This window comes from Lutjanus erythropterus, chromosome 13 (genome assembly GCF_056507025.1).
Source record: "Lutjanus erythropterus isolate fLutEry1 chromosome 13, fLutEry1.hap2, whole genome shotgun sequence".
Lineage (NCBI taxonomy): Eukaryota > Metazoa > Chordata > Actinopteri > Lutjaniformes > Lutjanidae > Lutjanus > Lutjanus erythropterus.
Window position 1 is genome coordinate 20,880,538 of NC_139329.1, and position 25,026 is coordinate 20,905,563.

The following is a 25,026-nucleotide window of genomic DNA, read 5'->3' on the forward strand; positions in this document are numbered from 1 at the left end:
AGTTGCCAACATTATCCAGGTCTCATACATTCTCCTTGTCCTCTAACATGGAAAAGACCATCAAAGTCTTTATGTTAGGGTCTATGGACCATAAAACATGTTTATAACCTCATTGTCTCACTTCAAATCTATACATTTACTGAAAATACACTGAGAAAAAAAAATCCAGTATCAAGACGTCATAAAATTTAACCAGCATGTGTCAGCCCTGTGATGAACTGGCAACTTGTCAAGGGTGTACCCCACCTCTCGCCCAATGTCAGCTGGGATAGGCTCCAGCCCCCGTGACCCTTCGGGAGTAAGCGGTTACAGAAAATGGATGGATGAATAATAATAATAATAACAAGAACTTTATTTAGATTGCACTTGTTCTAAATGCAGTTCACAAAGTGACGGACAAAACTAGAGCAGGACACCCAGGAGTCAATATAACAAGAGAAATTCAAACAGTGAGGCCAAACAAAAGCAAGACAAAGTTAAGATAAAACTGATGTAAAATTAAAACATAAAGCAAAAGACAAAAATGCAGATTGAAGACAGAATAATAAAAGAGATGGGGCAAGAAAACAGGTAATATAAATTAATAAAATGAAAAGATAAAAAGATTAAAAAGACAACATCAAATAATAGCAAGCCTATAAAATGGGCTTCAGAGATGTAGTTTAAAAGATGATCATTATGTTATGTCATCATTGCTGGATGATTTGGCTGAGTGGAAGCATATAAATAGAGAATAAAGTTGAACCTAAAATTGAACTGTGCGGGACGCCACCAGTAAGGTGAGTTGCAGAAGATATGTAATTACCTACATATGTTCTCCATCAGTCAGCATCTGTTTTATGAAATGTAAGTGTTCTAATTTACCTTCCTGGAGGCTCTGTGCCAGTACTGTTAGTGTCATGTTATACACCAGTAAGAAGAATGTCCCCAGTAACTGCTGAATGGAACTTGTTCCACAGAATTAGCACTGACTAAACAACGATTAATGCAAATTTCAAGGCTTGTTAGTTGTATTTTGTCTCCCTTGTAATTTTGTGGTTTTGCTGCTGACTGTCTTTCCAGGTCTCCCATAAAAAAGAGATTCTAAATCTCAGTGGGACTCATCCGGTTACTCAAAGGTTAAAAAAAAATGCTATTTGCAGCTGGGGTTGAATACACAATCTGGTTATTTGCACCCTGGGTGGAATAGCCAATGTCTGATGTATATAGCCTACCAAGGCAGAGACAAGCGCCCAGGTGTCCATAGCTAATAATGGTATTTGCATTCTGGATGTAAATAGCCACATTAGTTATTTACACCTGCATCACAGAGGCTTAATTGTCCTATCTAACCTTTGTCTGAAAGTTAGCATGGTTTTCAAATTTCACACTAGGCTCAAACCCTAGTCTCTCAGGATGGGACTTGAACGCTGTAGCTAAACTAACGGGGGCTCCATATGAATAGGTAAATAGCAGTCATGTGCTTATTTTCACCTGGGTGCAAAGAGATAAATCAGAGATAAATCATGCAAATTGATGACCCCCCCACCCCCCTTTTTTGTGGGATGAGCCCCTTCTAAGCCCATCAACTATGACTTGATGACAGTTATTATCTGTCAGGTAGTGACTGCCTGTGGTGGGGGGCCAACACAGAGAATGTTTTAAAACCTTCATTTATCTAAGGATGGGGCTTAGTTGAGCATAAATGTTCTTTTTAACATCTGCCCCTCTTCACAGTCATGCAGTTACATACCATGTCAGCATGAGAGCTGATAAACACAGCCACAACCCTCTCCAGGTTGCTGTCAGTCAGCAGATACATACTCTGTTTTTCATGCAAAAGTTATTCACACTGTGCAAAGAGAGACATATATTTTTGATCAATAAGGATAACATATTTCTTTATGTCCAACCAAAACAAGTGTGTTGGCGGGAGCCTTGAGGTTGTTCTGCTATGCTTTGAAGCTCCGCAGTGTGAATTTATTACTCCTAAGAGGTTTAGAATAATGGTGAGTAAAGAGGATATACATGCTAATGGAATGCTACCCTAATAAATAAGGATTAAAAAGAATGAAACTAAATGGGACTTACATCCTGTGCAAACCTAAAGAAACTAACAATCTGCCCTAAGGTCTCTTGATCTTACAGTAAACAAGGTTAAATCTTTGTAGGTATTCATTAGCATTTATGTACCATCATCAAAATAAACCATGCAAGGCATAAAATACGGCATTTTGTAGCGTGAGTGAATGAAGCTGAGGATTACATAGCAGTATATGAGGAGCCCACCTGCATGAGATTAGTCAACAACATCAAATAGTACACAAATTCCTGTTCATCATTATGTGGCCATATAATGCATGGAATACTGTATTCTGGCACACTGGATGTATAATTTGTAGAATAAATAAATATGTTTTTTATGGATCTGACTCAGTTTATTTTCCAGTTGTATTGGGATCACTTCAAAGCAGAAATCAAGCAAATCATAGCAACACTATTTACTAGGCATGTCGTTGCTGCCCTCGGGCTACTATTTGACTGTCTTCCAGGACACCTGCATATAATAAAGGCATTCTTGTGTGCAACTCCTTGCTCCCACATAATCCCTATATAAATGCAATCAAAAGAGCAATGCATGTTGTACAGAGAAACATGCAGGATGAAATTTAATGGAAGTGATAAAATAAAGCACAGTAATGAAATTCATCATTAAACTGGATTGTGTTCATAATCCAGCATTGGACATGTGGAAACATTTTCTTACATACTGTAGATGTAAATGATTCAGTAAAGGAGTTCCCATGCAGAAACGTGTGCTCTGGAAGATTCTTAACCAACAGCTGTGGTTGCATTTAGGGATGGGCTGATTTTTATATTTTTAATACTAATGTTGCCTTTTATAAAAATCATTAACTGACAGGTATTGTGGGGTTTATATGCAATATGAGGCAAGGTATGAAATTGAGTAAAATACTCAGTGGCTTCAAATTCTTTAAAACACGCAGTGTACACTGCGTCAGTCACTGGGCCTTACTGAGTCTGCTTAAAGATCAGTGAAGAAGGTTTGTGTATGTATTTAATATTTGTACTGAGACAATCCCTATCTGATAACAAATTCTAGGCTTTGTTCGGGATGTGTGGCGCCTGGCTGGTCTGCTTCTTACTGACCATCTTTGACGTCCTTCCTTCAAAGTCCAACGAGTACGGCTTCTCAGCCAGGACTGACATCAACCTGAACGCTGTGAAAAACTCCCCGTGGTTCCATGTGCCTTACCCAGGTAAGTGTAAACATATACAATATATTGAATATCATCATTGCTCAATAAAACAAATGTCTCAATATCGTACCAAGCTGTGATGATATCTACCGTGATATTACTTTTGTTTTTAAATTCAATTTAATCTAATTTAGTATAATTTCATTTCATTTATTTATTTCATAAAATGTCAGCGTCTGACTGCTGCATTGTATTTGTTTTTCAACTGTACATTCATCATTCAAACATAATTTCATTTTTGACAGACTTTCAGACCAAATGCAAAAAGAGGTGTATTCTGTATTTTACCTGCGGGTTGTTCTTTAATGATCTGCCAAAAATATGACTGATCATCCTAGAGCAATTTATCTTTATTTTCTCTAGCTTTTGTTTTAATTGCTTAGAGAAATCTCCTATTATCTGATATAAAATGGAATGATGATGATGATGAGATAATAAATGGCAGATTTTCATTACAACACTGGGGCAAGAAGTCTTGTGAACAGCCAGCTGGCTATGACTTAACTGGAAACCACTTCTGCATGATTTTTTGGAACATCTGTTCATTCGTTTCTAGGAACACGTGTTGCTATAAGAAAACTCTCCAACCTTTGGATTGATTCTCAAAATCTATAATCATTTTAGTAGTTCAGTGCAACAATGATATATCTCAGTGCATCTTCTTTGTTCTGGCAAGTATTGGATGCACATGTCCACATATCTGTATCACTTGCAGGGTCAGTTCAATATCAGTTTTTTATTCATAAATGTGAATGGTACGTTTTATGTCTTTGATCATTTACACGTGGCAATGGCTGTATTCAGGTGGTAGGCCTTCACTATTCAGACACTGTAGTCTGCATTTAAGTCAGAAAACAATCATATCAATGATAACAGGAACAACTATTGCAGTGAAACAAATAAAACGTTTTATGTGATAATAATGTATGTGATGTATTTGGCAAGACTTTTTTTTAATATAATTTAATGTTTAGAAATAGTTGTGAATTAAGGATATTTAAAACAACATAAAACATAAAAATATACTCTCTTATCGTAGTATGAAGCCAAACCACTTCATCCACACCTGACAAATATTTAATGTCAAAGGTGGAAATCTTTAGTTGATCTTTGAGTCTACTGTATGTTTTTGTGAACCTTTGAATAATGCTGGATATAAGCCAGACAAAAACAGTAATCTGCATCATCAACACAAGATGTTTATATATATACTTCAAATGATACTTCAGTTTTGAATGTGATCTCTTGAGACATGTTTGCCATCTTCATCTGTTGACAACTGCCTGATCCTCTGAGAGCTTAATTTTCAAATATACTTAAGAGTGAGTCAGAAGAAGTATATTCCCAAAGGGGAAATTGTTCCTGTAGTAACATGCATAAGAATAACACTGACAACATCATCATGTCAATATTGAATAAATAAATTTGGTGCTTTAATGGATCTGACTCTGAATGTATCTTCTAATCGTAAAATGTGCTCTGGAAGATTCTTAACCAATAGCTGTGGCTGCATTTAGGGGTGTGCTGATTTTTGTGTTTTAAGACTGACGTTGCCTTTCATGAATATCAGATAATGTGGGTCATATGTGGGCACAGTCACTGGGCCTTATGGAGTTGCTCAGAAAACTCAGTGAAGAATGTTTTTGTATGTACTTAATGTATGTACTGAGACAGTTCATATGTAATAACAAAATCTAGGCTTTATTCAGGATGTGTGGCACCTAATTGGTCTGCTTCTTACTGACCATCTTTGATGTCCTTCCTTCAAAGTCCAGCGAGTATGGCTTCTCAACCAGGACTGACATCCCTGACACACCTGAATGCTGTGAAAACATCACACATACAGTATATTATCAGAAGAATACAGAAAATGTCTAACATAGCACCCTGTAATCATATCATAACTCATGCACCTTGCAGCTACAGTTTAACTTAATCCTTTCATGCAAAGTTGTCTCAACACACCACAGTGGACAGATAATAAAAGGCCATTTTAGCATACATGGCTATACATTTGCATATCAGCTACTAAAGTGGATGAAGATTTGAATGTGTTACAATGTTACAATGTGTGAAACCGACCAAGTTGTCAAGAAGGACTTAAGCAGTAAACAATTTTTTAATGAGATACTTTCACAGTTGTTGAATTGTAAATAGAGCAGTCTTGCTAGTTTCTACAGGACCAGAGGTCCCACATAAACCTGTTGAGTTATTTGTGTGAAAAAGTTTCTGCTGGAACTGTTTGGATGAATTGACAGTAATAAAACCTTGCAAAATGTTTAAATATAAAATCTTAGCAGGATATCTGGATCTGTCCAGATGTTTGTATAACAGATCATGTAAAGATGTCATGGCGTCATTTAATCCTTTGGTCTGGCAGATGTTTTGTACCACTGCTTGTCTATAAATCCCTCAGTGGTTTAGGAGCAATATACGTCTTTGTCTTTTAACTTTCCTCTACGTTGGCTCTTGGCCTCTCAGGTCAGCTCGTAGCAGTCTGTAAGCCATTCCTTCAGTCAAAACGTATTTGGAACATTCAGTTGTGGTGCTAACCAGAGCTCTAACAAACCTCTTGAATGTGGTTGGATTTTGGCAGAAATCCAGTACAGTCATTAAGTCTTAAAGTTGTGTAAATGTAGCTATACGTATGGAAACTGAAGTATGCCTACTCTGTTTCCACAGGTCAATGGGGTGTGCCTACAGTGAGTGTGTCTTCAGTATTGGGTATGATGGCAGGTGTTTTGGCATCTACCATGGAATCAATCGGTGACTACTACGCTTGTGCTCGTTTGTCTGGCGCCCCTCCTCCGCCGACTCACGCCATAAACCGAGGTATAGCTGTGGAGGGCATCGGCTGTATCCTGGCTGCACTGTGGGGAACTGGAAACGGCACCACCTCCTACAGCCAGAACATTGCTGCTCTTGGCATTACCAAGGTACATGACCTATTGTTTCCTCTCATATTTTAAAGCTATTCTTTTTAAAGCTGCAGAACTCCATGGAAGGCTGACAAACCGACAGTTCTGACATCGTATTATTAAGATGGTAGCAAACATTTTAGGAGACAGCTGCACACTCCTTTTAGTTCCATTTTTGTCTCCACCACACCTGAAGAAAAATGTCTGAGTAATAATAATTAGCGCAGGTGCTTTGCCACAAGTCTGAATGTCACTAACATTGACTAGACAGACAACAGTAGTTATATTTTCATTTTTTAAACCAAAATTGTTTCCAGGGACAGTTCAGTAATCCCTGGATATTTGGAAACGACATGTCCCTATTGTCCCTACTCCCTTCTCAGAAATTATCTGGTGGGAGTAAATATGAATGACTCTGTAGAAAATGTAAACAATCTACATGTTGTTTTCAGCTTATTCATCTGAAAAAAAAACAAAAAACAATTTAACAATCTATTTGCCACAAACACAGCCTTATTCCATCATAATAATTCTTCATCTGTGAAAGAAAAAAGACAAAAACAGTTTTGTCATGTGAAAAAAGTTACTTTTCCCCCACCTGCAGTTGAAAAAAAGAGGAAATAATGATTATCCTGGCAAAACATTTTTTTAATCTTAAGCTATAAACACAGGCGAGAAAACAGTTCAGATCAGAAATGTATTTTTCTCACTTGCCCCTCAGGGCCATAATTCCACAATTTAATGTGTTGTTCAGAGACATATGCTTACCACTTCCTGCCTGTGTCGGTGAAGACCTTTAGGGTGTAGCACAGCACCATCATGCTTAACCGCCTCTTGGCACTTCCCCTCGGAGGGATCCCCGCTGCTGTTTTCAGGTCCAGTGCATAAGACTGAGAACTCAAGTGGACTTTATTGAGCTCAGCCCCTTTAAGGGCCTAGAGAGAGGCACGCAAGGGTCACAGAAGACTTGTGATCTTCTACTATCAGTTCCTCTGCCCTTTGTGTAATGGAATAACAAGTGATAAGTGGTTGTAAATAAATGAAAATATGTAGAGGAATACAGTTTAGGTGAAAGGTTTAGGTACCAGGTAATATTTTATTTTCCATTTTCCCATTTTCTGAGGAGCACTAAATTATTATTAATTATCATTATGTGGCCTGTTTTATGGCAGCAGTGTTATGTTTTGTGTTGTTTTGCACACCTAAATAAAAACCACATGTAGGAAATGAGATTACTTGGCATGGTGTGATTGAAACCTGTAATGGCTTGTATGAAAAACCAACCAACAAATCAACAAAATCACCAGTACATGATAAATATTAATGTTGAAAAAGCACATAAGTGCAGAATTGTAGTTGAAAAATTGCAAAGCAGCAAGAGTGTTTACAATATGAAGAGAGTGATCATTATGGTTTCAAACCAAATGTTTGGACATTTTCATTCAAGATAACTGCACAATGTTTGATTAAAAATTGACTAGAAAATTCCTAGCCTGCCCACTTGTATAATTATAGAATTGTAAATAAATAACAACATAATATCTAAAGCAGCAAGTAAATTTGCATCCTTAATCTCACTTTAAAGGCAAATGCACAGGTTTTGAAGAATGTTAATGCAAAAAAATAGTCAACAACAGCAATTTAACGAGGAGAAGTGCATTTTGTATAACAGTTCTCGGGAAAGTTATTAATTTTTTAATGCAGCAGCAGCTACAGTGACCCTCTTGCAGACAAATCCAACCTGTCCTCTCCAAGAGTTTTTCCATCAAAACATGTTGATGAAAACTGATTATTTGTTCAGTATGAATGTGAAGTTTAATGTGCATACTGACAAATTTTTGTTTCCTGCAAATAACACAAAGTCAGACTGTTTGATATTCAGTGATAGCTTATTTGTTTGAAACTGCCAAGCTTTTGACTGGTCTGTAAGGATTTGTCTTGGGGACTGGAGGGTAGTCCAGAATGGACCACAGTGTGAAGTGTGGACTGGTAGCAGAGAGAGGTGCCAGCTCACCTCCTGGGCACCGGCAAGGTGCCCTTGAGTGACACACTGAACGCCTGACAGCTCGTGGCGCTACTGTACATTGCAACCCTGTCGCTCTATCACATCTCCCACTGACTGCACGCCTATGAATCTGCATGTCTCTGCATGTGTGTATTTCAAGTCTACATGTGTTTAATTAACAATGGAGTGAAAAACTGAATTTCCTCCCAGAAGAATTAATAATGTATGTATTCTTCTTCTTCTTCTTCTTATGAAGTAATTTTGAAGATCATGATTTATTTCTTTAAAGAGAGTTGTTCAATATTTGAGACAAAAAGGTTGGTGTCATCTGTAAAGATCAATGGGAATGCAGTGTTAGATACTGCAGCAGAATTAATTATTAAGAAATAATAAAGGTCCTAATGTGGATCCTTATTACTATATATTTGCTTTTATTCATGACAGTAATTAAAACATACTATAGCACTGCAGGGTAGCTAGGTGAATGGAGGAAGAACAATGAGGAGGCAATGTGCGTTTACTAGCTCGACTGAGCTAAAACAGGGTGGCTACTGGCTCTCTGAATTTTTCTCCACATTCACGCAGACAAAAATGATGTGTAGTTTAAAAACTAACACACATAAACGCTTCTTTTTCCCCAGAACTATTTCACAGCCAATTACCCACTGTGGTTGACACCTACCTCAATTAAGCCAAAGGAAAACAACACATATAAACATGAACTTATACCTAGCATTACATTATTGTTTGCTACTAAGAAAAAAATTGATGAGCCACCTATAAACATTACCATGAAGGCAATATCTATACATTTTTAAGTGCAAAATAGCATTGTTAACTGTGTCAAATATTGTCGAAAGATGCATGTCATATTGATTTCAGAGTTCACCTACCGTCACACTGCAACAGCTCTCTTGTGACATACTGTATTACTTTTGTACATGTGATGCACACAGTAATGTATTACTATGTGCCAAGTGGATGGCAGACTGACTTGTGGAATGCACAAATAATGATGATTTATGCGGAATTAACGTCTGTCTGGCTAAGAGCTTCTCACGTTAGGGGGTGCTCCTCTGTTGACATTGAGTTTACAGTAAATCGATGGTGTAAACTCCACGTATAATCCATCTACTGTGGGCAACATCCATGCAATTTAGGAATAGAATATGGAGTTATTCAGAGTTATGATGTCTGCATTTCCTTCAGTTTAATGATCATATGACATGGGAGGTTAGCTCAGTTCACGGTGTCAGCAACACCGCACATATCCCACAATATTTACAGACAAAGAAAATGCACATTTTTAGAGCTGAATTTGGAGAATGCAATTATTAAGTGCAAATTATGTGTTTAATTGTCTGCCTTTAGGTTTTTTTTTTTTTTTACCCCCAAGTGAATATTGATTTGTGTTACATTATTTCGTTGGCTCTTCTGGCCGGGACTCCAATAACTATAGAAAAGGACTATATCTCAAGAGACCCTCCTGGTTAAAGGTCAAATACAAGTAGCAATAAAAAATATACATAAACACACAAGCACAACCGTGAGTATATCCTAGAATTTATTGCCTTTGAAGCTAAGTGTTTTGGATGCACAGGGGCCCGTAGGACCTCCAAAGATGGTGAAATTGTAAGCAGGGTAAGAGGGGGCAGATATGAGCCCATAATTTTGCACGATTTATTGATTGTGTGCTGCAGTTTCTAATTTAAATGATTGCCATATATAATTGTGTAGAAGTCCTGGGTTCAGATCCCGGACGAGCCCCCAGTTTGTCACGGTCCAGCTTGAAGCCATGACAAAAATGAAGGAGTGCAGACTGAAGGCAAATAATGCCACATTTATTTACAAAGGTTATTAATAGCCAACACAAAAATAAATCATTAATTGTTTGCTGATTGTTTGTTCTGTTTTTTGACGCAGGAGCAAAGTACCCAGATAGGTTGTTCTCGTCTATAGAGTATCCTGCATACTGGAGATGTATACTAATGAAATTTAAAACCAAATGGTTAATGCCACTTCACATGCCAAACGTCCACTTAGTGCTGGCCAATGTGTTGATACTGACATTGTGATATGAGACTGGATATCGTCTTAGATTTTGGATATCATGATAAGGCATAAGTGTTGTCTGTGGTTTTAAAGGCCGTATTACAGTGAAGTGATGTAATTTTTTGACTGTTCTGGCTGTTCTATTATTTGTCTTTACCCACTTAGTCATTATATCCACATTACTGATTATTTATTAAAAATCCCATTTGGTTAATAGTTTGTGAAAGCGCCAATAGTCAAATTCTAACACTGTGAAGACTGTCCACACAGAAGAGTAGATAATATTTTTAACTGTGAGAAAACACATTTGGATTAAACCGCAGAGGAGAACATCCATACGGATGTCAGATGTTCTCTTGGCAAAAACAGATGCCGTCATATTGAAGTGAGAGACTATCTATGTATTTATTAGCATTTTGATGGGGTAATTCACGAGAATGGTATGTAAAAAGTATAGAACACAGAGTCAGTTTAATGCACTCGTGCCTTTGAGCAGCACAGTTCCCATTGCAGATAAAAGCCAATGCTACCGCTGAGTATTTTATGGGCTCTGCAGGCTTAACCTGAGCATTTTTTAACTAAGGCCAGTTTCTCTTATGTCTTATTTCTACATTCAACTCAGAATCATTGCAGGAGAAACTGAAAAAGACACACATTTTTATAAGGAGACTATCAGAGATTTACCCCCACTCAGTGTCCTGGGGAAAATAAAGCTGGCATGGTGAGAATGATGGATTAACCCATCTTGTATACAGTGAATAACGAGTCCCTGTGCTCATTTTATGCCAGGTTGGCAGCAGACTGGTCCTCCAGACGACAGGCATTCTGATGATCGTCTTGGGGATCTTTGGGAAATTTGGAGCAGTTTTTATCACCATCCCAGACCCGGTCATTGGGGGCATGTTTCTCGTTATGTTTGGAATGATCGCAGCAGTGGGGATATCCAACCTCCAGGTAAACACATTTTCAATATTGTAACATATTTCATATGACCTTTTTTATTTGGTGGACAATTTTATCCAAAGCACCTGATGGATGGAGTATTTAGATGGCCCCCTCTTCAGAAAATCAAGACACCGAGACACAAAACATCCACCCAGCCAAGGGGTCCTTTAACTTGATACTGAGTTTACTTGACTCCAGGGGTGCTGCTCTGGTGCTGACCCAGTGACCTGAAATACAACCACAAACAGAAGAATCCTATGGGGATCAATTAAAGGGATAGTCTGGATTATTTAAAATACCTCATACAACTTCACATTAAATAGTCCAATTTAATCCTATTTTATCTCTTAAAATTATTAAGAAAAACTTTATTTGGCTGGCTCAAAGTGCAAAAAAAAAAAAGTCCAACAAACAATCCCCCCATTGCACATCAGACATTATACACCACACAACTGCTCTCTCTGCATGCATATTTAGCCTGGCAGTTGCTGTCCCTCGAGAGGTTGAGTCCTCGATGCTTGAATGCTTTCTAAGGGTGGTGATAACACTTAGTGTCTTAGACATCAGTGTAGTTGGGAAACAGTCCAACAAACAGGCAACCTAGTGATCGAGGGTCAACAGTAATACTATTTCCTGGCACGAGACATTTCTGTGTGATTAAATCAGGAGTGCCAGGGCAGGTCTTTAGCACTGTTGCCCATTAAAACCACCCACAACCCACAAACCTTTTTTTGTTTGAAATGTCTCATACTGCTCTCTTAATGAGCACTAAAAATATCAAATATTGCACTGGGGGGTTTCTCAACATTGCAAGCAGCAGGGAATTTGATCGAGTATTTGCCAAAACATTAAGCTCAAAATACAGACATGTTTCCTAAATAACTGCAACATTATAATCACTGAACCACTAGAGCCCCACCCAGACAGTGTATTTTTCCAGTAAAGATTCTTTTCGTTTTGTTTTTCTTTCAAAAGATGAAACATGATACTCAGGTTTTGTGTCTATATTCTGATGACTACTTTGGTTTGCATTGAACAACTACAGCTCCCTTGAGTCTTAGTCATAGGTGTCATAACCTCATGGGAGCTACAGTACACTGAGTATATATGGAAAATAATTGTTTGCAATGGCAAGGTGCTCAGATTTAGCTTAGAACATCGGCAGAATGGACCCGAGTGTCACATTTCAGTTTTTCAGAGACTAATGAAAGAAATCCTCAATGGAAAAATACATGAGAGCTGTAAGCTACTAGAACAGAAGCTAACTCAGAGGTGTGTCAACCCACACTGAAGAGTGCTGGACTTCACTTGGTAACACGCAGGGTTTCTCCAAATCAAGTTCACAAGTTAGATGAACACAAGTACTTTAAGTTAGATAATCTGATTGCTTTCAAATCAAGTTTGCATTAGTGCAACTTAAATTTAAGTCATCTTAAAAGTTACCGACTTGAGTTTTCCAGCTCCAGTATATATATGTGTGTATATAGTTTTTACACAATGTTCACAATTTAACCAATTCAGATGAACCATTTTATATCTAACATACCTTCTTTCCAAGTCAGCAAAAGAAAATTGCAGCTCAAGTTCAGGAGTTGTTATAATCAGCAAAGGTAGACTGGTGTCACTAGAGCAGAAAGTGAATTTGATTCATTCAAAATATTACATTACATCAACTTCTACTGAATTACACTTGAAACAGATCACATCAGATACACAGTACAACTTTTGTAACAGGGCTGGAAAATGTTGCTTCGCAATTTAACTAATCGCTCAGAGCACATTTATAGAGTTGCCGTCGGTCTGGCCTGTGTCCGGTCATGATCAAATAAATGTGAATCCAAGAACGGAATAAAAATCAGTTATTTTTTGGAGTTTTTTCTAATTACATTTTAGCGAAGTTCCAAAACAGAGACAGAACAACAAATTAAAGTCTGTTTCTTAACTTTTTCCCCTCTCTCTCCAGTACGTGGACCTCAACTCATCTCGTAACCTCCTCATCCTTGGCTTCTCCACTTTCAGCGGCCTTGTTTTGCCATCCTGGTTTCATTCCAATCCTGGCATCATTGACACAGGTGATTTTCAGACAGACGTACACTCCCTCGTGCATGTCACATGGAAAACAGATTTCCACATTGACTCAGTCCCTTCATGTGTTCAGATATTAAAGGAGAAATATATAATAATTGCTCATCCAAAAATGAGTACTGCTGTCCAAATAGTAAGTTGGAGCCATGGACTGTATATTAAATAGACTGAATCTGTATTTAATGTACAGTCTATTGTTGAAGCAAGTTGTTTCCTCATCCCTCCTCTCCACACTCAAGGAATCTCAGGCAGGCTGCAGGAACACTGCAGGTGCACAAGATGAGCCACACATTGTTATTTGACAGTAACGAGCAACAACAGGTCCTACGCTCTAAGTTGATCAACTGTTTATAACTGTCAATTGTCTGCCAATGTAAAGCTAAGCCTGTTATCCTGAAAACAAAAGCCCACTGATCCGAAAATCCACAGTCTGGAGCTTGAAGTCAGTGGCTACCAGCCATCTGCCTGCCAGATATTATAAAACCTAACTTATTTATGATTCCTTACAACTCATAAACGGACACTTCCTCATTTGGTAATCACTTGGCATTAAATTGAATTGTAAGAAATGTGAAACAGGCCAACAAAAACATTCAGGCCTGGAAATTTCGAAGGAGGACACTGCAGCTGGAGCATTGCAGTTGATTTGTTGAGTATCTCGTTTGCATGTTTAATTTCTGATTGCATGGTAATTTTATGATATATTACAGTAAATATTTTACAGATATCTTTAAATTAGGAAATTTGGGTCCATAGCCTTTCTTTATTAACAAAGCCCTACTGCAGTTTTGACTGGGAATTGTCATCATTAAAAAGTTGACACAACAGTAGCTGTGATATATAGCATCATCTGTCATATCTGTATTTATGAGAGTAAAAATAATTCATTTATGTGCTCTTTTTACTTAAAAATTAGCTGTACAAGCTCAGTTCAATGAAATCTACAGGCCTTAAAAACAAAACAGACATTAAAGACATTAAAATTTTAAAGGAGAAATATGTAATAAATTTACTGTAATAAATCAAAAAATGACAATGATATGTCATCAGAGATTAAGGAAAAATGCTAATTTTAAATACGATGACAACACAACAGCCATGGCGTTTTCTTTCGAAGTTTCAATTTCGGTTCATAACTTGTGTTTTACTTTGCCCATTGCACATTAACTGGAGCTCAAATTAATGCTGAATGTTTAACTAAGTGTCTGTTTATGATTTGTAAGAAATCATTAATAATCTTTTAAAAAGAGTAGAGGTTTATAAAAATTAAAGTGAGCAATGTGTTAATGGAGTCTACAACTCCAGTCTGCTTATTGTTTTGACTTTCGTTTTTTGCTTAGCTTTATATAATAATAGACAACTGACAGTTATAAACAGCTGATCAATTTACAGTGGAGGACTTGTCATCACTTGTTATTGTCACATTATCACCTCGTAGCCTGCCTGAGGTTCCATGAGTCTGGGGAGGAGAGGGCGGGGGAAACAACTCACTTGAACCATACTCTCAATTTAGACGATCAGTTCCCACTTTTGAGCAAGCAATTGTTACGTTTGTTCCTTTAAGTTGATAAAAAGAATTAACACATTATTAGGTGACAATATATGTATTATTATGTATTCATAATCAGTACAATAGTACATAATTTAATGATTGAGGACAAAACTGTTTTGCTGCATCTTTATGACACAGTTTGGACAGAAAAGCGAAGAGACAGAAGAAAAAAAATGCACCATCAAAGTGGTGTGAACTCAAAGTGAGCTGTAGTTCTGTACTCATTAGACGCCTGAATAATTGTTACTGGCTCTCACATGTTTGTTATTATTATTTCCTCTTCCACCGAGTTCAACACATTTGATCAAAAGCCAAGCAAATAAGGGCAGCAGACAAAAGGGGCAAATGGCACATAGCAAAACAGCCACACCTGTTTTTCCGAGTCCACACATCACGGTGACGAGTTTTAACTTGTATTCTGCACTGATTTATTTCCCAGCATCAATGTTGATCAGCTCTTAAGAAAACAAACAGTTTTATTACAACTGCCTCGTAGATCAGGAAAACACACATCAGATGTGAGTTAAGCAATATTAAACTCAAAGGTCTGTGAGCATCAATGTCGTGTTAATAGTGATGGTAAACTCAACTGTGGTGTAACAATGCGATTATGCAACAGTTACTAACAAAATAAAAGAAAAATTAAATAAAATTTATTCATACTGTGATTCAGTTCACGCTCTCTAAAAAAAATGCTAGTGTTATTTCAATTTACCTGGAAACGCACTAGGTTTGACTAATAACAATCAGTTATGTCAGTAGAACTAAAACATAGTTCATCGATCCTTTTTAACGACCTCACAACAGAGATTTCTTGGCCCTGTTCAGTCAGCAGCCGACTTGAGCTAACATTAAGCTTTCTAGATCGTGGGATTTCCCAAACCTTGCTGGCTCAGTCTTGTTGTGACAAAAATACTGCGTCGGCAAACTTCTCACCTATTTCTAAGCTACTTGCACTAGTCAAGCACAGGCCCACCAGCTCACCGGCACAGCTGATAGAAGTTGCTGAATGAAGTTTTTGTGTGATCCAAACTTTTCCAATCCCACCGGAGCGTGGTAAAGTCCAACAGTCAAATGTTTTTGAAAAAAAAAGTTCTTATCTCATTAAATATTCTTCTTCAGACAATATTTGTTGGCATTTAACCTTTCAAAAACATGTTCTCCAGTAAATTATATTTGTTAAGGAAAGTTGATTTAATTGTTCAATAAATGTTTTCTAACATCTGACAGAAACAGCCAAACAGGAGGTCATAGTGTACGTCGGTACATTTATTTTCATGAAGAAAAAACATTTCTAAAACATACCCATTGGGTGGAATTTTTAGTAATGAGAGCAGTGTTCTGTCATGCTAATTTGAGAATATTTGAAAAGTCTAATTGACCAGTCAGATTGCTTGTTGCCCTATAAAACTACCTGTTGTATAATAGTCCTCAAGTTCATCCACACCACACACTGTATGGTTTTATCTGGTGACTGAGGAGTGGAACAGACTTGATCAAATCAGTCCTGATGCCTTGGTAATATTTATAATGCAGGAGCCCAACAATTGTAATGTGTGTCCCCCACTCTTACACACACACACACACATATTCAAACATACTTATCTCTCAGTTTCGTGTGTGTGTGTGCTTTTATTTTGTGAAAAACATTTTGTGACAGTCTGTCCTGTTTGGAGTAAATGGAAAATGCCTGTCGGGTCTGCCTGTCTTGTTTGATGTTGAAAAAAGCAAAGATAGAATCAGGAGACATGGCCAGAAATCGACACAGGCTATAAATCCTAATCTAAGAGCAACATGGTCCTCTGAAAGTGAGTGGGTGGCTGTGTTCTCCCACTGCTCCACTTACAGATTACCTAAAGATGGCAGCAGTTCTGCCAACCTAAGCTCCTCAGGCCAAGGTGCTCCTCAAATCCTACAGGCCCAGATGGTAAACACTTGGCTACCTTTCGTCTTTAGCCTAGATCTGAATGTGTCAAGGACAGCCTTTTCAATTGTCTTAACAGGTACTGAACTTTGAATTGTTTTTTTCTTCTTCTTCTTTTTTTCAGCTTGTTTGTGAGTTTGACCTCAAATTGGCAGTTTAAGGATAGAAATTGCATTTGGTTGGTTTGGTCAAACCACATGGGTCCAGTTGAGTGTAAGAAGCCATTCAGCCTGGAGGGGTCACTGTTGGGGCTTTTAACCTCTTGATCATGAGCCCTTATATATTCTTTCTGTTATCCCTGGAGATATAAGGTTAAGGCTGTTATATTTATTTAAATTATTCATAAGATGTTGTCAGTCCCTTTGAGACTGTGATTGTAAGGGCAATTCAAACAGGCATGTCTTGATTGCACATGAACCAGGAAAACAGCAGTTTCAGCTCCAGGGGTGTGCTGGTGATTGTCAAAGGGATACTTGACAATATACACATGTGATTTATCACTTGTCATAAGTAATACTCTCTCAGTTTCAGTTTTATTACATTTCAGATATGACTGATTGACCGTCATGAATCCTTTTGCAAATAGTTAATTTTTAAATGCAGGAAAACACTGACATTCCTCAAAAATATTTGACTTACCTGCAACTGCCTGAACAGCTGTATGAAGTACACTGTAAAAAATCATATGAGAATTTGGTGGAGTCAACAAACATTTTCATTAATGTAATGGAAATATTCAAGTCTTATTTATTTGAGTCAATTAAACTTAAAAAATTGCAGTATTTATTTTCAGAATACTTCTTTTGACTTGAAATGATGAGTTGAATAAATGTACTGGACGGAGTTCAATCAACTTATTTAAGGGGCAGCTCAACCCAAAATCAAAAATACATATTTTCCCTCATACCTGTAGTACTGTTTATCCATCTAGATTGTTTTGGTGTGAGTTTTTGAGTTTTGGAGATATAGGCCAAAGTCTGTCTGTGTTCTTTCCAATATAATGTAACTGGATGGCAGTCAGATTATGGAGCACAAAGCATCAAAAATCCATTTGAAACGCCAATTTCACTTTCCAGAAATCATGACCCAATTACTCAAGATAATGTTGTTAATCTTGTAATCTTGTTGCGAGCAGTTTCATGTAGGAACTACTTTCTGTCTTTTAGAAATGAAAGTAGTTCCGGTTGATTCTATAGTTCTATTAGATTCTACTGCAGAAGGAAAGCAGTTCCCAAATGAAACTGCTTACAACAAGGTCTGCGGATTATCTTGAGTAACCAGATTATGATTTTTAGAATGAAACGCTGGTTCTGAATATTACAGCTATGTTTTTTGGTGCTGGATCATGGTTGATTGTTTTCACAATGATGAAAACACTGCAAACCATGACACTTAAAAAATAATTAATTTACTAGGTGCAGTAGAAACAAAGTAGCTCCAACAGTAGCAGCTGTAGCTGTGTGTTCATGTGAAATGAAACTGACTCCTTCATTTTCTTGGATCATTACAAAATGACCTCAACTTGTCTTGTCTCAAATTCAGTCGACTTAAAATTTTAAGGCACCGACTTTTTAAATTCAGAACAAAAATTTTATTTTTACAGTGTAAACCCATCTGCTATATCCCATAAGTTACAAAAAGTTCTAATAATATTTTGTGAAACTCTGTTTGTAACCTTGCAACGCTAAAATTAGGAGGCTCGGGTGACAGAGGACAAAATTCACACACTTCATCACCCAGGTTAAATGTGGGTTAAACTGGGTTTAGTGGTGCCACTGAGTTGGTTGTGTGTACTAGTGTATACACTGGCAGTGGGTGCAGAGCTGGCAGATTATGTCTTTGTCACTTCATTGGTGTCACTGCTGGTTGGTTGGAGAGGAAACCAGTAGGAAAATGGGAAAATGAAACTGGAGAAAAAGAGGAAAAAATAAACAATATAGACAAAAATTAAACTGTTGTTTTGTAAGAAGGTAATTTTCCACTTTACATTACATAAACATAATACACACATGCACTCATACATGTACAAAGATACACGCAACAGGTAGAACCCAATTACCCTAATCCAGTCATGAAACATTAATCCAACAGATGCAATTAGACTATGTTGAGCTTTAACAAACACAAGTCTGATCAATCAGACATCTTAGAACCAGTCTGAGATCAATCAGAGGCTATCAGCTGATGCTTCCCTGCTTTTGATGACACATTGAGCAGCTGTGGAGTGTGTCTGTGGCCACCTCTTATGAAGCGCCATCAAAAGAGCAATCCTCAAGATTAAACAGCTCTTCTCCCTGCAGACATAAGACCTTGATCCCATGAGTCATGTGATGCAGTGTCGCCCAGGAAAGTGCTAATCCAGAGTTCAACACTGGGCATGAGGGCTTGTCTGGTTTTCTCAGGTCTAGGCTGCTTACCTCCCAATCCTCTTGGCAAGGTACTATGTCACTGGCTGTAATCTGCCCGGCTCAGATAAAGCACTCTTGCCCCCAAGTTTTTGCCCAGCCTCAACACTCGGTTGATAGCACCACACAAGAAGAGGCCTGACAGCGCTCTTTGTAAACAAACTGCTGCTCACCCAGACGTCTTTAGAAGTACAGGCTGCGGGACTTAAAATCAACCCAGCGGGTGCTGTGAACTTTTGACTGCTGTCTTTCTGGGCAGAAGATGTGTATGTGGGTGTGTGTGTCTGTGTGTGCCTGCCTGTGTGTCTTTTTTGGATGAGCTCTTTGAACAAGAGCGCGTTCAGAGTCAAACTACGTCAGCGCTGTTTGCAATTCTTGATTCAATTCGGCTTCATTAGAGAGTTTATTGCCTGAGGGGCATTATGAAAGTAGGGAATCGGACATGCAGGCATCCACATATTCAATGGCGCTCTGTGTTCACCCATGTGCTGGTGGTAGCACATGCCACAAGAAAGGCCAACTCTGATTCAGGATATTAGAGTGCCACGGTGGTCGACTGTTTACTCAGCCACTGAACAGCATTCAGACGTCCAAATATCTGGATGTCTTGACCTGTAGACTTCACAGGACCCTCCTGAGAGGTCCTGCTGGCTTAATGCTCCCCCCATTATCATGATTCCTTAATTCTGTCAGACCTGACATGTGGCTGATAGCTTGAAAACATGTTTAATATACAGTACAATCTATAGTTTAAGCGAGTTGTTTCCACCTGCCCCCTCTTTCCCAGACTCAAGGAGGCTAGACAGGCTGCAGGAGTGAAAGATGAGCAAAACACTGGAATTTGACAATAACACGTGAGGACGAGTCCAATTCTGTAAGCTAATCAGCTGATCTGTCAGTTGTCTGTCAGTGCAAAGCTAACCCTGTTATCCTGAAAACAAAAGCCCACTGCTTTTGAAAATACACACTCTGGAGTTTGAGTTGCTGCCAGACACATCTACCTCTTCTAAAAGATTGTTAGGAAGTTCTTGCAGCTCATTAACAGACACCTACTCATTTTATTGACATTTGGAAAAGGTTTGAACTCTAACTTGAGTTGCCTGTTTCACATTAGTTACACACTGGAATAGAAGAGATTTCTCCTTTTAAGGCTATTATGGAACTTTTGCCCAATGACATCAACTGTCTATCCTCGTGTAACAGAGAAAGACAATATTTCAGCATATAAGATACAAGGTAAATTCACCCAAACTACAAAAATAAACAAACAAACAAAAGAAACCCTGGTGGTATCCAGCCAGGTATGACATCCATTCAGCAGATGGGTTGGAGACAGCCCTTGTGGACTGGCTGTTATCCTGTCCTGCAGGATTTACTATCAGGCCCCCAGTCACTGTTTGTTTTGGTTTATGGGAGCTTGTATTTCTTGAGGGTGAAATCAAAACTGACTTCTGACCTTGGTGTGGACGAGGCAACGGCAAAGAGAATCTCCCTACAAGATTCAGAGTCATCTCACAAACTACTGAAGGGGAACAAATGACATTTATTAGTTTATCTTCTCTGTTTGAAGGAGTTAAAGAATTGGACCAGGTGATTGTCGTGCTCTTCACCACGCACATGTTCATCGGAGGATTCTTTGGGTTTATTCTGGACAACACAATCCCAGGTAGGACAAAGTACTTGTTCTAATAATAGCAAAAAATGATCACACAAGCCATAACATCACCTTGTATAGCTAACATTGTTCTTTTCTCCGTCAGGCACAGACAAAGAGCGTGGCATCAGTAGCTATCAGGACAAGGTGCAGGAGGAAAGCAAAAACTTGTGCGACCTGTCGTGCTATGATATCCCTTTCTGCAATGGTGTCTTTAAACGGTTTAGATGCTTCCAGTACCTGCCCTTCCTTCCATCTTACAAAACCACCCAGCAGGGGACATCCATGTGAACAGGTGTTAACTTACAGGGTAGCAGTAAGGCTGACCAGAAAAGACAAACAGTAGTTGATGAGCAATAAAAAAACAGAAAAGGTAAAACAACAAAATTACATCAAAAAATTAGGTGCGTGAACCATTGGTAGAAAAGGGTCCTGTGAGCTTTTAACCACTGAACAATTGTTGGCCCTCTGCCAACAAATTACCTCTGGTTCTGGAACCAGTTCCATTCTTGTGATATCTAATGAACCAGCCTGTTTTCACCAGTTTTGAGTATAACCATTGTAAATTATTATGAACAGAGGTTGTAACACAATGCAAAACGACTTGCAGAACACTGGATGGCACGCCCATTTTAGTTCCCAAAGAAAGACCTGTGATTTATTTGGTTCTTAACTTTTAAGGTTCTGAGCCAAATTATTTTTGGTGGACGGGTTCCAAACAATTTAAAATTCTTGCTCAACCTGGAGCTGGATCCATGTTGGTGGAAAAGGCTGACACCAGTTTCCTCATACAGCCCAGAAACATTCATGCTTTGTTGATTGGATAAAACAAAATCTCAACTGTAAAAGTTTGCATCTTTAAAGGGACAGTTCATCCAAATCAAAAATACATATTTTCCCAGTTTCTTGTGCTATTTATCCATCTAGATAGTTTTGGTGTGAGTTGCACTGTTTGGGTGATATCAGCTGTAGAGATCACTAACTGTTCTACAATATAATTGGATTAAATGGCACTTGGCATGTGATGCTCAAAGTATCAATAAAACACCAGTGTCTCTTTCCAGAAATTATGGCCCAGGTACTCAAGATAGTCATGTCACTCAAGTTATATTCTAAAAGAAAATAGTTCCTATTTGAAACCTCTCGGCGTCTGTGGATTATCTTGAGTAATTGGATCATGATTTCTGAAAAGAGACATTGCTGTTTATTTTTAGTGCTTTGAACACCACAAACCAAGTGGTCAGTTTAGTTCCATTATATTTGAGAGAAGGCAGCTGCAACTCACACCAAAACAATCTAAACAGGTAAATTACACAAGGAAGAAACATGTATCTTTGATTTTGGGTTGAACTATCCCTTTATAACAAATATAGCTGGTTACTGTTTGTCTTGATGGGAAGTGTACTGTACATTGGCATCTTTATGTAGCCTGGTGTTGGTCAGCAGTATGTGTTTGAAACTGCCACTCAGACTGGACCACCACTGCAGGCATAAGGGTACTAATGTGGGACCTGTCTGGCCCTCTTTACTATCAGTAACATTCAACTCTGAGGGAATAAAAACGTATAGTAATGCAAAGTGAGTGGGGTTCTGTTAAATAAATACTATACAATCTAAACCTTATACCTTCTTTAGCACTTCAAGATAAATTATTTTGCCCTTATATACAGTGAAACTTTTTTTTTTATTAAATTTATAGAAGAAAGCTGAGCTGCTGCCTCCTTACAGTTGGCATTCAACAAAATAAACCCTTTCCACATCATTTCTAGGTTAATAAAACATTTGTAGTGCCTGAACAAATAAAGAGCAGCATGATTCACATATGAAAAATCATCAATTGTTCCATTATATTTACTTAACATTTACCCAAACCAACAATTAGTGTATTCAAACATGAGGTTATAAGTCAAACATTGCAAGAATCAATCAGCATCAACTTTAGTAAATATGCTGGTTTCCATTCAGTACTACATTTAAAGACAATAAGAGAGAAATTATTTTTACAGGCCACTAAACAGTTGAGTGATGGATCTTTTTGTAAATTAAGAAAAATAAAATGAACAACTCTTAGGTGTACAAAGCTTTTTACTTTCAGCATCCACCAAAACCCACACTTTTAGAAATAAAGGTTTCAAAAACATTCTTCCTGAAGAGCTGAGGTTTGTCACAGAACCATTTGCTTCTAAAGAACCTTCTGAACCTTTTTGAAGAACTGGTTTGTCAACTGACTAAGAGTTCCATTCCAGAGTTCCAACACTTTTTGGACGAAAAAGGATTGTGAAATCCTTGAAAAACTCTTTTGTCAAGGGTTCTTTGTGCCATAATATTAAAGGCTTCTCAGTGGAACCCCATGGGTGGGTTCTAGATAAAACCCTTGGAATACAAAAGTGTTCGCTGTAGAATGTACCAGGTGGGTTCTAAATAAAACCATTAGAATAAAAGGCTACGTGGTAGAACCCTCTTAGAAGATTCTGGATCAAAGCCCCAGAGTTGGTGTAAAGACTGAGTCAGTGTTCACTTAATGTGTCATGAAGCTACTGAAGCCACTGCTCAGGTGTTACAAATGTGTTGTAACCCGTATATTTTTAAGATCAGTACTACCTCATCAAGAACAGTAACTTCGAGAAACACATAACTGGGTAATGGAAGGCTTTTTTCTAAAAAAAAAAGAAAAAAGAAAAAAGATGTGATTATGTTAAAAGAGCTCTTTTCATTAATCTTTTTAGGTTACTGCTTTATACTTTTCATTTTGTGTTTTGTCACTGTGTAGAAGTAAATTAAAAATGTTTGAATATAATGCTTTTACATTAAAGAATATATATGTAATTGTACTAATTTTTGTACTATAATTGTAAGAATTAATATATTAATATTTATTAATATTTTTATGAATCAGCCCTAAACTGTGACAATAAAGTTGTTAAATAAATTCTGAGAATACTAAAAGCTTTCATCGTCTTTCTCAAACTTATTTTAACTTCAGATAATGAATTAGATTTAGATTATTATTATTATTTATGTCATTTGAGTGAAAACTACCAGCATGTCACAAAAGCAAGGAAATCATCAGTGGGGCTTAGAGATGGTCACTTTCATAAATCCATGAAATTGTATGACCTGCCAACATGTAGGTGAAGTGTTTTTCCGCAGGGGGTGTTATTTGCCGTCTACAGCTGCTTTGTACTGTATGAAACACTTCTCCTTCAGTTCATGACATCCCTGCAACAGGACTGATACTTTGATTAATCCTTAGTGTAATCCAGTGCATAGTGATCTTACATACAAGCACTGACTGTGGTTTTCTTTATTAAAATCACCTTAAAACAACACCTCTGTAAAACAACACCAGGCTGTCTCAGTATAAGCATACAGACCTCGAACACATCAGACTCGTCGGTCATAATGGTATATTCTGCTTTCTTTGTGATGGAGAGATCTAGTTATAAGGGCTAATATCTTTTCAACTTTATTTTATTCTTGAAACACATCACTGCACAAACACTGAGACACATTAACATTATTAAAATGTCAAAATAGTTGTCAATAGTGATGGCCTTCATGTCCTTGTCATCAAATCCATTTATTTATTTATTTTTCTTTTGTTATCACCTGATAGAAAATCATACCCATCTCTCTTTGGGTGCAAAGTTATGGTCGTGTGTTCATGTCAAGTTTGAGGGCCCAGTTCCAGTTTTCTGGGAGAAACAACAAAACGGGAAGGCAGTGGGAGATGGCCATGAAATTCATGAGAAACCCAGTGTTGGCAGGTATGAAATTCAAAAGCACAAACTTGCATCTTAATGTAAGCATTATAAAGAGGGAATTTTCTCCCTTTTGATTATTAAGAAAAAATTTAACTACTTGGCTTCATTGGGTTTTAATAAAGTATTTTTCTTTTGGCTACTTGGGATCAGCGTGAACAAATTGTGGACACATCACTGAGATATTTTTACCTTTTCAATCAATATTGGTGAATTATTAGCAGACAGTTATTTAAACATTCAGCAGTTACAGAGCAACATTATCATTTGGAGTTGTCTTTCTAGCCATGTGACGAATACAAATCCAAAATTCACTTGCTTTAGCTCTGCATTTGATGGCTAGCTAGGTTTTTAGCTGCTAAGTGCTGCTAAATGTCCACCAGCTAGTCATTAACGGTGCGTTTGCCTTTTGGTGCTGAGCAGGTAGCATGCATGTAAAGGCTGCCTCCTGTGGCGAGAAATGAC

The 25,026-nt window shown here is 37.8% G+C and overlaps 1 protein-coding gene across 1 annotated transcript in view; it reads left to right on the forward strand.

The window, feature by feature from the left end:
- LOC146316500 (solute carrier family 23 member 2) overlaps positions 1–21,195 on the forward strand; it is a 54,848-nt gene extending 33,653 nt beyond the window's left edge. The window contains exons 7-12 of the mRNA XM_084734073.1: positions 3,104–3,260; positions 5,943–6,196; positions 11,025–11,189; positions 13,144–13,252; positions 20,717–20,812; positions 20,907–21,195. Of these exons, the coding sequence (XP_084590199.1) occupies positions 3,104–3,260; positions 5,943–6,196; positions 11,025–11,189; positions 13,144–13,252; positions 20,717–20,812; positions 20,907–21,091 (966 nt within the window). The 3' untranslated portion in view covers positions 21,092–21,195. The remainder of the gene's footprint in view (positions 1–3,103; positions 3,261–5,942; positions 6,197–11,024; positions 11,190–13,143; positions 13,253–20,716; positions 20,813–20,906) is intronic.
- Positions 21,196–25,026: the final 3,831 nt, after the last annotated feature.